We start from the raw sequence: 12,477 nt of genomic DNA, 5'->3' as shown, positions 1-12,477 counted from the left end.
TATATATGTAAATTATTCATTCAGCCAGAGAAATGATGTTATTGTACAACCGTAACAAATTGTTGCATTTGAACCAATGATGTGGAAAACTGTATAATTCAATGAATGCAGATAGATGAATTGTATTCGGGCTTGTATTAACCATGAGTGAAATTCTGCAGAGCCTTTTCCATGAGAACATTTTTACTTCCTCGTGTCTGGCAGGGCCCGTGGAAATCCCCAGAGACGCATCCTACTTACACCTCCATCAGGAGCAAAAGTAAGTTTCACATGAGTAAACACATCCAGCATCTTTATGGCAGTACCATCAAAAAAATGTCTTGTATGAGGTTTAAGCTGGGGGAGAAAGAACACGATAAATTTGGTACATTTAAATATTCCAACAAGGAATTTTGCTGAAATAATAGTTGCAGACAAGATTGTCATTCCAATCTTATATATATATATATATTTGTCTAGTTGTAGATGTTGTATGTTTGTGGCTTCCCACCCATAATACAGATATATTCATACTGTGTTCAGTTGATCTAGAGGTTCAAAACTGACCTTTGTTGCAGGTACCAGTGTGTTCCATTTTGGACCTTGCGCCAAAGTCCACTTTTGTGCGTTATATTCATTTTCTTCTTGTGTACTCAAAATACAGGCCTCAAGTTTAAATGTATCTGGAAAGTTTCCTAATAGTAAAATAATAATAATAATAATAATAATAATAATAATAATAATAATAATAATAATAATAATTGAATGTGATATACTAATAGTTCCTTCCAAATAAATTAGGGCTGCAATCTTATATACACTACCCAGGAAGAAGTCCCATTCAACTCAGTAAGTATTACTTCTAGTAGAGAGAGATATGGTTGCATTTTAAGGTTGGAACCCTTTGCACACTTCCTGAGGTAAAACTCTGCTGAATTCAGTGATAAGAGAGTGGTGTTTTTTCTTTCTTTCTTCAAATAAACATGCTTATATAGTAGTACTGTTATGTACTGAGCTGAATCCTGGAATAATAGGATCCAGAATGCAGCAGTCTGATTGGTTCAGGTGGAAGTGAATCAGCGACCTGATTGGCCTGCAAGAGCAGCCAATCAGGCTCCTGGAAGAAGTGAATGCGCAACCTGATTGGCCTAGAGGAGTAGCCCGGAATTAGCCAATCACGTGGGGCCCATTGTGTAAATAATGTATATATAGCAGACATTTTGGGGAAAGACTCATTCCTTGCTACTATGGGCTGAATAAAGAGCATGAAATTCACACCTGACTCTGAGTATATTTCAAGTACCCTCGGGCATATTCAATGGTGAAATATGAATATTACTGACCACAGTCTGCTTCTTAAAACATCTGCCTGTTACTGCTTGAAAGGAGGGACAAAATATTAAAATTTTAAAACATTCATTATGCTTGATTTTAGCATAACAAAATCTGCTGAATATTAACAAAATCTTCCAGGTATATATATAAATATTTGGACCAAAATCTTGACTATATGGAAACTCTGTGACCAGAGGGACTGCGCAGTGGGAGAAGAATGGAAGAAATTCAAAATGTATTTGAAAAAATATAGTAAGATTGAAATTTAGGAAAAAAACTTGTAAGAAATGTTAGACTGCAGATTTAGAATTATGTAAAGTGTTAATGAAATGCAAAATAATGAATTGAGACAATAATTTAAGAAATAGATAAGAAAATATGGTTGCTACAATGTAAAGAAATTACTAAAGATGAAGGAGAATGAACACAGGAAGGACAGACATGAGGAAGTCAAGTAACAATGTTAAGGAAAGAAGCAGTCTTTCACAAATAATTTTTTGTTTTTCATTTTTGTATTTTGTAGTTTGTTTAGTTTTTTTTATTTTTGTATCAGTGGGGTGTTTGTAGTTGTTGTATTGGTTTATTTTATGTGTTTTGTTGATGTTTTTGAAAAAAGTTAATAAATACATTATTTTAAAAAAAAATCTTTAGAAACACATTGAATAGTAGTAAACTTTTCACTGAGTTATCTGGGTAAAGAGGGTTTGACATAAGTACATAAGACAAACATAACAAGAAATGTGTACCTTTAAAGTGACTGGTGTCTATTTCTATGTGCGTTATAACACCTGAATGTCCCAATCGAAAGACTGCCCATTCACTTCCTGGTACGAGTAAGATTCCTTTGTCACCAAGCTGGAATTAAAAGGAAAATTTTTTTTAAGTGGTTGATTCCCCCTCGTGATCCACTCACATATTAATATCCATTTGGGGGGGGTTCCAATGCACAGCAGTTTCCATGTTATCTCCTTCATTCAAAAAAGTGTATTTTGTCTGGAAACGTTTTGTTTCAGTATACTGTTGTGTGTGTTCACTGTTGTTGGAGTCATCATAAAGATCAATAAAATACTTTAATGACAAAAAAAGCTGAGGAATACTGAAAATCTTCCATTCATTGCAGCTTCTAAAGATCAGTGTTCTTATGTTTAGAAATTGGATAGGAGTTGTTATAAATAATTTGTTTCTTACCTTTAAAATGGGTGGCCTTTGCAGACTTCTACCTGTTTCCCATCCATCTTTCATGGACTTTGCTCTTCCTGGTCCTAACCCGTCACCAAAACAAAAGAGCAGAGACACTATATAGAGAGAATAACTCAAAAGTCTTAACTATGAATCACCTTATTCCTTAATTTTATATGTTCTAAAGTGATTTCCCCCCCCCCCTGAATTTAGTAGGGCTATCTACTGATGAGATAAACCCCAGCTAATTAACTGTAAATATTGTAACTGGTCACTTAATGATGATTTTTTAATAAAATTTCTGTAATAATAAAACAACAGTTTCCAAGGGGGGGAAATGCTTTAGCCAGGTTCCAAAGAACCACACAATTAGTTCTGCATACCCAATAGGGACTTGGACTTGTGCATATTAAACATTCATTCAAGTGAAGTTTCAAAATGAGTTTCTGATATGGCATATCGATCTGCTGTTCAAATGCAAGGGTGTCAAAATTTTCACTAAGCACTTTCCCGTGCTTATGGGTTCCCTATTAATAAGTGGCATGTTTGTAGCTGACAAAACCGTTTTCAATTAATTAATCAAACTAATTCCATAACTAAATATTGCAACCCATAATTTAGTGTTCATGGTAGATCACATTTGATTTTCATCCATATTGCAGATAGATAGTAATACCTTATTTAGCTGGGTCTTTCTAATACAAATGTTTCATCTGGATGTGATTTTTACTTTATTCCTATATATATATATATATATATATTTGCCTTCATTTTCCATGACCATGTGTTTGGAATTCTACTATAAATAGCAAAGGAGTCTGAAGATTTATAACTGCCAGGCAAAAAGCAGTCGTGGGAAACAAGAGGAATCCAAGAACAGGCTGTGGAACCAGTACTGTGTTAAAGACTAGTGGTTCTCTGTCCCCCTGTTTTGTAATAAGTCTTGGAAAAAAGAAATACCACAAATTACACTCTCCTCAGAATGAAGTTGAACATGCGAACCACTACCCACTGCAATTTCCTAATGCAAGGGGAAATGAGGAGTGTGAAAAAATATCTGAAAAAATTATATCCAAAATTCTCTGCCTTGCTCTGCCCATTCATCTACTGTACCTATAAACTGGAGAAACTATTTTCAGCTGGGCAAAACGTCATGCTTAACCAGTGTCATTGGCCTCTCAGCTAAAACAGAGTGGAATTCACCAACCACTACTGCTTGCACCATGCCTGTTTATTTCACTTGGGCTTACTGAGCATAAGTGCCATTAATGGGCATAGTATTTCATGGATTATTCCCATAAACAACAATTGTGAGGGACTGTTTGGCGGTTCACTAAAAAGTTGACAGCTTAATTTCACGAAAACATCACGTTCAAACTGCATTACATGAAACCAAATCAATGGCTATAAACAAAGCCTGATGTCATTCTTACCTAAAATATTCCCAGGATGGCCTAACTGAGCATCACTGTATCCAACACAGACACCTCCGTTCACCATTGCCACCAAATCACTCAAGTGGTTCAGGCCAGAGAGTGGCCATACTCTCTGCATTGTGCCGTACACTTTTAAACGTGCAATTCCACCATCTGGGAGGGGGGAAAGTGTTTTATTTCTGGTTTCATGCCAGAAGAAAAGGATGCACATGTTTTGATCAGAGAAAATAATGCATATGCACATTTCTATATTTTTAGTAGTTACATTTTACAATAATATACGAAGGATATAACTTAATAAATGCTATGATAATTGTTAAGGGAGAGACAGAAATAACAAGGAAAGAATACGAGAAAATGCTGTTACATATACAGCTGTGGTTCTCCAGATATTCATCGTCTCCCAACTCCTGTCAGTACCAGCCAGCATGGCCAATAGTCAGGGATAACTGGAGTTATAACTCAGCAACATCTGGAGGGTCACAGGTTCCTTTCCTCTGATAGGGATCTTACCTGGATATATGTTGAGTCTTAGATGTGTCCATTTTTGCTTCGAAGTTGCAACAAAATAGTTTTGGGCAGCATCAAGGTTTCCTGATTTTATCTTTGAGATGGGAACTAAGGAAGTCCATTCATCTGACCTCATCTAAAAATAAATATTCATTAGCTGGTTAACTTTCAAGGAAATGATAACTTTACTTAGATTTCTTTTTAATACACCTGAGCTGGTATAGAGGTGGCCCCATGCCCACAACAAGACTACCTTTAAAATATTTAGGGTGCTTACGTAACTCAGATGTAAAACTTTTGAAATGTGCAGTGCTGCTAAAACTGGCCACTTCAATGCAAGTTTAGTAGGTGACTAATGTTACAAACTTGTAGATAGGTGTGATTTGGTAAACAGCTCCATTGGCCACTTGTTGTCCCCATCCTGTTTATTTGTTTACTCCAAGGAAATTCCAAATACCCGTTGTTTATAGCCCTTTCTCAAGTATAGCAATATCTAAGGTCTACCTAAGTGCATAAAAAGCAGGAGTGGTGATAGGATAATGTTTTCATCACAATTCACATGTTCTCTTTTATGTATTTATTCTGTGCATAGTGAAAAATGTTGCTGGACTCCCCTGCATTGCTCCCTCTGTTAGCCCCACCCCTGATATTCACAGATTGAAGCAGAGGATTTGCACATACAACAATTGTAGGCACATAGGCTTATACCCTATCACAAACACTTGTATATTCCCCTTTACAAATGTTGCATTAATTAAAAAATGGCATAGTGTTATGTGTGAACCCAAGCCAGCAGCTTTAACAATGGTTTGTTTACTGCCAACAAAGCACATTCTGAATCTATGGTTCGTTGGTGGCTTACTAACCTTGGTTTGTTTTAACTATGGCTTGGTGATATGTATGAACCCATGACCCCTCCTTAACCTTGGCTTGTTTGGCACCCCAGGCACTCACAGAATTATAAAAGCAATGCGGCAAGAGCAGCTAGAAAACAAACCAAACTTTGGAGAAACAAGCCATGGCTTGTTTGGTGGTCAGGGATAACTCATAGTTAACTTGTGGTTTAACAACTCATTCCTTATCATTATTTGTAAAGAAGGCTTTAGAGATTAGGGCTGCAGAGAGAGCTGTGGGTAAATAAATTGAGAAATAGGGGATATGTGGGAGATGGTTCAGAGAAGCAGAATTGCGTATAGAGTTCAGAAGCATAATAGGCCTTTATCCTCATTGGTTGCTGCAAGTTACTCCCTATATATGGCACCTGCATGATGCAGCCTATCCATTTTCCCCACCTTGGTATTTTGCAGATGCAGAGGCAATTTTAGCTCCTCCCTTCAGCAGACACCACACTAATAGGTGGTGAAGGTAGTCTAAACATTTTGATAAATTTTAGCGCAATAACTCAGTGTTCTCTGGTGCTTTTCCTACAAAGGCATCCCAGTTACCTCCTTGACAATCCTCAGCTCTTCATCCGAAGCGGCTGTTCCTATTCTGTTCCCTCTTGCTGGCAGCGCTGGTACCTCCTCTGCAAAGACAATATGCCCAACAGAAATTTAAGTAGATAATATGGGCATAATCAAAACCTCTGCCACATCCACTTCCGAAAATCTAATTGTTTAGATTCACTATTTTATCTCGTTAAATATTATATTAGCAACAGGATATCTACTGTAGGGCTAAGGGGGCAAGGGTCCTTTTGGGGAGACTAAAGAGCAAACTAAACATGACTTTGAACACCACGTGCAGAAACATGAAAAAAACGAAAAAACTGCTGATATGTGAGAGACAACACCCCCTTCCATCATTGCCAACACGACCATTGCTGTTTACTACATTGATACTGTTGGGGTAAAGAAAGCTTCTGTCAGGATGTCCCTGTGATGCAGATGAGGTTGGGATTAGCACAATGTAGCAGCATGTGAGATGAATGCATCATAATCAGTGCACACTCTCCTAATCACATTTGTGCCATTTCAGATATTGAATCATAGAATTGTAGGGTGGGAAGGGACCATCTAGTCCGACCCCCTGCAATGCAGAAATTTTTGCCCAACGTGGGGCTTGAACCCACGACTCTGAGATTATGAGTCTGATGCTCTACCAACTGAGGTATCTGGATACCCTTGCTGCTCTTTTGTTGTCAGCATAGCTCTGTGCTGGTAACTGAAGATTAGAAACAAGCAGAGTCATGAATGGTGAAATATTGCTACGGCTTTTTGATCTCCAGTGCCTGTATTAGTGCCTAGATATCCTGTGCCTGGTAGCTAAACCTGAAAAAGTCTCCTTCACACTTTCCCAATAGCCAATCCCTCCTGCTGAGGGTCCATGTTTGGCTTCCCTTGCCCCCTCCATGATTTTTCGTAATCTGTAGCCCAGGCATAGGCAAACTCGGCCCTCCAGATGTTTTGGGACTACAATTCCCATCATCCCTGACCACTGGTCCTGTTAGGGATCATGGGAGTTGCAGTCCCAAAACATCTGGAGGGCCGAGTTTGCCTATGCCTGCTCTAGCCTTAGGCCTTTAATAAAAGTTTCAGACAACGCGACTGTTCTCCTGATGTTGCTTCTTCTAGGATCCCTTTCCTGTCACCTTTCTGTGTTTTAGTACAGCATCATCAGAACCTCTACAAAGTTCTTGAGATCTTAAGTTACCTGGCTTCAAGCAAGCAGCTTGGATCGATATCTGAGGAGCGCAGTTTCCACCAAAGTAAGATGTGTCTGCCTCAAACCCATAAATCATACCTGGCACCCCCAGTTGAATGATACACCAATCATGACCTAAGACACAAAGGAAGAACCTTTAAAATGCAACACCCAACCAAAGTCAATATATGTAGATTTAGGAAATTTCCCATCCTATTTATTTATAAGATTCCTTACCCACCTTTCACCATAATCTCAGAAATTCTCTCAGAAAAGAAAAGTCTTCTAAAATGAATAAATGTAACTTCAGCTGTTTTACCTGGAATGCGCTTCCTCCTGGTTTCCCATCCATCCCTCCATTTCCCAAACTCGGTGAATAGGTCTGCATGATATGCTGGTCTTTGTTTCTAAGAAAACATATATGAAAAAGTTCAAGGTAGTGCTGCTTGCATTATGCCCTTCATTATAATAAGGTTTAAAGCTGACAGAAGTACAAACCTGTATGTTTATAGTAGGTGCCTCAGAATGCCTTGATTCAGGGTTTTCTGTTCATTATGTGAAATGAACCAAATTAAAAGTGAACTGGGCAAAGGGAGGGCTAGTGGGCTGGCTAGGTTGGTGTCAGTCTGAAAAAGGCCCTAGCACATGAACAGCGTCTACCATATAGTGGTGCCATTGAGGATGGAATTCAATTCAGAAATCCGGTGGGCTACAACCCCAAATGAAGCAGAGCTAGTTTATAAGGGGAGCCCTTGTGTTGTAAGGCCATTTGAGATAAGTGAAGTTGCACACCATTACCACCTAAAGAGACACTCTTCCATGTACAGCCATTAAAGCCAGAGTCTGAAAATACCTAACTACTGTATATTATCACTACCACAATTGGCCAAATGCTTATTCTTATACAAAGGAAAGGAAACTATGTAGTGTGTGCCCCACCCCAAATTTTTCACAGCTTGGAAAAGGCAATTGTGCAGCAATACCTTAAGCATTAGACTGTTAATTGGCCTTTATTTATCTATTAAATTTATATCCCACCCTTCATCAGAGGATCACAGTGGCCTTTATCAGCAGAATACATCTGCAATCCAAAGTAGTGCCTACCTGGATATTGCATACCTACCTTTAAGAGATTTTCTGCAGGAGCAAAAAAGTCATCCGTTGCAAATAAAACCTTTACAAAATAAAAAAGAAGCATGAATTACAGCTACAATTTACATGTAACTACTAATTTTATTTTAGATGTGACATTGGAAATCTCTCTTTGAGATTAGGCAGGCTGGTATGAGGGACAGGGCCTTCTTAGTGATTGCCCCCCCAAGTTATGGAATTCCTTCCCCTGAGACATACTATCAGCCCTCGCCTTGGGTTTTTTTTACGTGAGCTCTAAAACTGCATTTGTTCAAAGAGTAATGAATTCTGTTTTTCAATCTTTACCAGAATGGCTGGCTGTGGGTGTATTGGATAGCTTGAAATGAATCAAATGCTACAGAGCAATTATTATTATTATTATTATTATTATTATTATTATTATTATTATTGCTATTATACTTATTGTATTCTATATTTGATATGGTTTTTAACTGCTTAAGGTGCTGTAGGATGGTATTGGATGATATCCAGTTGCACCAGCCTCCTCACACCACAGCCATTCTGCTAGCATAACACAAAAGCCAAATCCAATGGGTGTCTTATATGTGAGAAAGAGGCTACACAAATCCTAGTTCAACTGCTATTATTATTGCACTCAGTAGCACTTAAACTTGTGCACCTGTGATACCATTTGCACAAGAACATCAACATTACACTAGAAAGTGTGCAATTGTGTCTGTCTGTCTGTCTTACAGTAGGAGCTGCTTTTGATTTAATATTTTATGCAGCACTTTTATTTGAAAATGCTATCAAAATTAATTATTGAAACCTATTGTTTCTATTACCAAAATATTTTCAAGCAGACAAACATGTCTTGGTATCATAATAATTATGATAATGGCTTTATATCTCTAGAAGTTAGATTTAAAAAACTCCCTGCACAAACGCTAAACATCATCTGCTTTTATGAACCTCTCTTGTTTCGGTGAATTTCTTTGAATTTACCTTCCCTCCTACAGATTCGCATCCCAAGTCATTCAGATGCAGGAAGTCAGGTAAAACGTTGCCCTTTTTTTCTGAGAGATGAACAGTCATCTTTCTTCAAAAGATCACACTGAATTATTCTTTAAAAAAAAAAGATATTGCTCTTCTAAAAGGGAAGAGAAATAAAATAAATCATATATCCCCACCTTATCACATTAAGCTCCCCCTTTCTTAAAAGCAAACTTGTAATTTGATTAAATAAATAATAGTGGTTAAATAAGTAAATCCAGTATTTACTGGCTTGAGGAACACAAGGCTACTACAGGTATGGATATTTTCTCAGTTCAGGCACAACCCACAATTTGTGTGGAAAGGAAAGGAAAGGAAAGGAAAGGAGCATACTCACTTGCTAATAACAGCATTATGTGACCAAAAGGAGCAGGCAAACACTGGATCAAACAGAAATTACACCACTATAAATGGTAAATGCAGAAAGGCCCCATGTGGCTGGCCTTCTGGAGTTCCCTTTTAGCTGTGGCCGTTAGAACTGAAGTATCATTTCACCCCATGGATTTAAATCCTCTTTGAAACCCATTTAAGCCAGTGGACTGTGTCGCCATATCTTGTGGCAGCAAATTCTGTACATTTATTGTAATTTTAACAGCAGTTCTGAATCTATGGCTAACTGGTTTCACAGGGTGACCCCACTTTCTAGGTTTAAAAGAGAGGGAGAACAATATTTTCTCTAATTCCTTCGTCAAAACCGTGCCTAATGTTCTAAGACTCGTATTCATGATCATCTATTTGTTGCCTTTTAAGAAAAACAGCCCCAAGCACTTTAGGTTTTCCTCCTATGAAAGAAATTACGGTATAACATTTGCTCATTGGGTTTGCCCTTTTCTACACCGTTTCCAGCTCAATTATATTTAATTTAAGCATGCCCAGCATTCCACAATTTGGCAACTCAATAGATTTATATAAATGTCTTCCAATGCTGGCAGTTTTATTTTTTAATCCCTTTCCTAATGATCCCAAGTATGGAATTTCCCTTTTTCCACAGCTTTCTTACATCCCATCAGTGTATATATGAAGTTGGGAATTGTTCCCCCTAATAAGTGTTGCGTAGGCTACTTGCTTGCACTGAGTCTTGTTTGCCATTTTGTTGCCCAATTATTCAGTTTGGAGAAATTATGTTGGAACTCTTTCCTTGAGTATTCACCTGAATAATCAAGTGTCATCTGCAAATTGGCTACCTCAGTGTTCACTCTTTACCCCAGCTCATTTATGAATGTTAAATAAAAACACTGGTCCACATCCACAATATATTATTACTGTTGCAGAGCTACTCGTGAGTCTTTTGTCAGTAACTTTTTCTCAAAGTCCAAGCATATTAAGTTTATATACTTGGACGTCCTCCTGACCAAGTGGAACAGCTGAAAGGTTGCGATTTCTTTTTTGTAAAAACATTTAAAAGATTACTTTTGTTCAGTTATTAATATAAAAACATGCTGATTTTCGTTTTCGCTTACAAGGTTGCAAATAAGATGTAATTAATTGTGCTACCATAATTATTTCAATACAGAGCAATGGCATTTCAGCTGTAAAAGCTAGTGCTATATATTCTAATAACTATATGCTAATCAGTTACAGGCATATAGGCAGGTTGTGTCGTCTAGGCACACCAGCAAAAATGGGAACAAAATAGTTAAATTATACTGAATTGAAACTTTTCACAATTCACTGGGAAACATGAAATATGGACATGCCTATGGATATTTTTAAATAATTCAGTCTGAAATATCTTTGCCATAACATGTCAAGGGAAATGAATAAAAAACAATTAGTCTTACTCTATTAGTAGTTTTGGTCCACGACAGCCGTAAATAATCTGCACTGTGAAGAGACTAGTGTTTTAAACGCATTGGTGGACATTCCCCGATAAGCAGGTTACACAACCAGTAGACAATCATTAGACTTTATTGATTCTGTAAGGGATCCATCTAAACGCTCACCCCCTTCCTCAAACAAACATACAAAAAGAATGTGCAGTCTCTTTATAAATCTAAAATATGTTTGTTTGTTTGTTTTTACTTAAGCAGCGTATTTTAAATTAACCTAGCAAAATGCACGAAGCAGGGTGTTTGTGACACATTTTAAACTCATATTTTCAACCACGGTACTGGCCTTCACAAACTTTGCTCCTGGAACCATGCCTGGAGTAGAAGGTCTCTTTTGTAGTATTAGCAACACAACGGCCAGAGGACGATCATTCTCATGTAGCGTGGACTTACCTTGGCAGAAAGCCTGTAGTAATACTGTGTGAGTGTACATATGCACAACATATCCCATCTGCTGAAACAGGAGGCATGGGTGGTTTTTCTCTTAATAGCAAATTGACAGCATCAGAAGCTGGTCAGCTGCCAGGGTCCTAAGACCATCAGCATGGCAAACAGTTCCCCGCATGCTACCAGTCCGTTTGCAACGAGCAATCCCTCTTGATTTGCTGCGCTCTTCGTTACTTCTTCCAAGATTTGTCCAAGGTTCTTTGAATTTATTAATGTTATATTATATATATATTATTTATCTCTTCGGAGATTGCCTCTAAAGTGGACAGCTTTTTTTTTTTAAGGCTTGAGAGAGAGAGAGACTTACGTTTTACTGACATAAAACCAAAAATTGTCCAGCAGCTATGAAAAGAGAAGTCTTCATACTGTACTTTTATTTTCTCTTCTCTATTCACACGTGCTGCCTATAAAATTTAATTGCATGTTTTAAAAAAAAATCGGAAATAAATAAAATGAAAAATTTAACACAAAAATTCCATCAGAAGCTAGCTAAGAGCCATTAAAGGTAAAATCCAACCACTTGATGAAATACGAAATATTAAGTCAATTATATCCTCCACTGCCTGTTTTAAATGAAAAATGGCTAAACTAAACAGCTTATCGTATTGCATTTCTTTTTCATTCCTCTTTTCGAGGCAACACCTATGCATAATAATGGGCTTATTTAATTCTGCTCCTTCCTGCTGAGTGTTTGCCTTTAATTCATCCTTATTTTTATGCCATCCTCCTCAGTAATAAGCCACGCATAGGTACTCTCTATCGTGCGCCAACAGATCTTCTGAACTGCTGTAACGGGTACAAATGGGCTCCTAAATCTATTTTATATTATATTAAAACTAATTTCCAAATATTAGTTTGGTATTAACTGTGATTTTGTCGTTGTTGTTGTTTTTGGAGGTGACTTTTGGCTTTACTTCGGTTATTTAAACCTGCCAAAGGTCTTCCAGAACTGTTTTTAGGGTGATACCTTGCAA

The 12,477-nt window shown here is 37.5% G+C and overlaps 1 protein-coding gene across 1 annotated transcript; it reads right to left on the bottom strand.

The window, feature by feature from the left end:
• ALLC (allantoicase) lies at positions 1-9,296 on the bottom strand. The gene is made up of 11 exons (XM_033143051.1): positions 9,180-9,296; positions 8,206-8,256; positions 7,402-7,489; positions 7,092-7,217; positions 5,885-5,964; positions 4,443-4,575; positions 3,927-4,082; positions 2,503-2,576; positions 2,061-2,169; positions 547-674; positions 1-336 (listed from the first exon to the last, which is right to left on the bottom strand). Exons 1-11 carry the CDS (start codon positions 9,267-9,269, stop codon positions 184-186), a joined length of 1,188 nt encoding a protein of 395 aa, XP_032998942.1. The 5' UTR covers positions 9,270-9,296; the 3' UTR covers positions 1-183.
• Positions 9,297-12,477: the final 3,181 nt, after the last annotated feature.

The sequence above is a fragment of the Lacerta agilis genome, chromosome 3 (genome assembly GCF_009819535.1).
Source record: "Lacerta agilis isolate rLacAgi1 chromosome 3, rLacAgi1.pri, whole genome shotgun sequence".
Classification (NCBI taxonomy): Eukaryota; Metazoa; Chordata; class Lepidosauria; order Squamata; family Lacertidae; genus Lacerta; species Lacerta agilis.
Note: the sequence above shows the minus strand (reverse complement) of the source record. Positions and strands in the feature narration are given on the sequence as shown.

Excerpts from the sequence above, each read along its gene's own strand:
- ALLC (XM_033143051.1), bottom strand. The coding sequence starts at position 9,269 with ATGACTGTTCATCTCTCAGAAAAAAAGGGCAACGTTTTACCTGACTTC. Across the intron at positions 7,218-7,401 it reads CAGGAGGAAGCGCATTCCAG|GTCATGATTGGTGTATCATT; the intron begins GTAAAACAGCTG and ends TTTGTGTCTTAG. Across the intron at positions 5,965-7,091 it reads AGCTGCTTGCTTGAAGCCAG|AGGAGGTACCAGCGCTGCCA; the intron begins GTAACTTAAGAT and ends TTGTCTTTGCAG.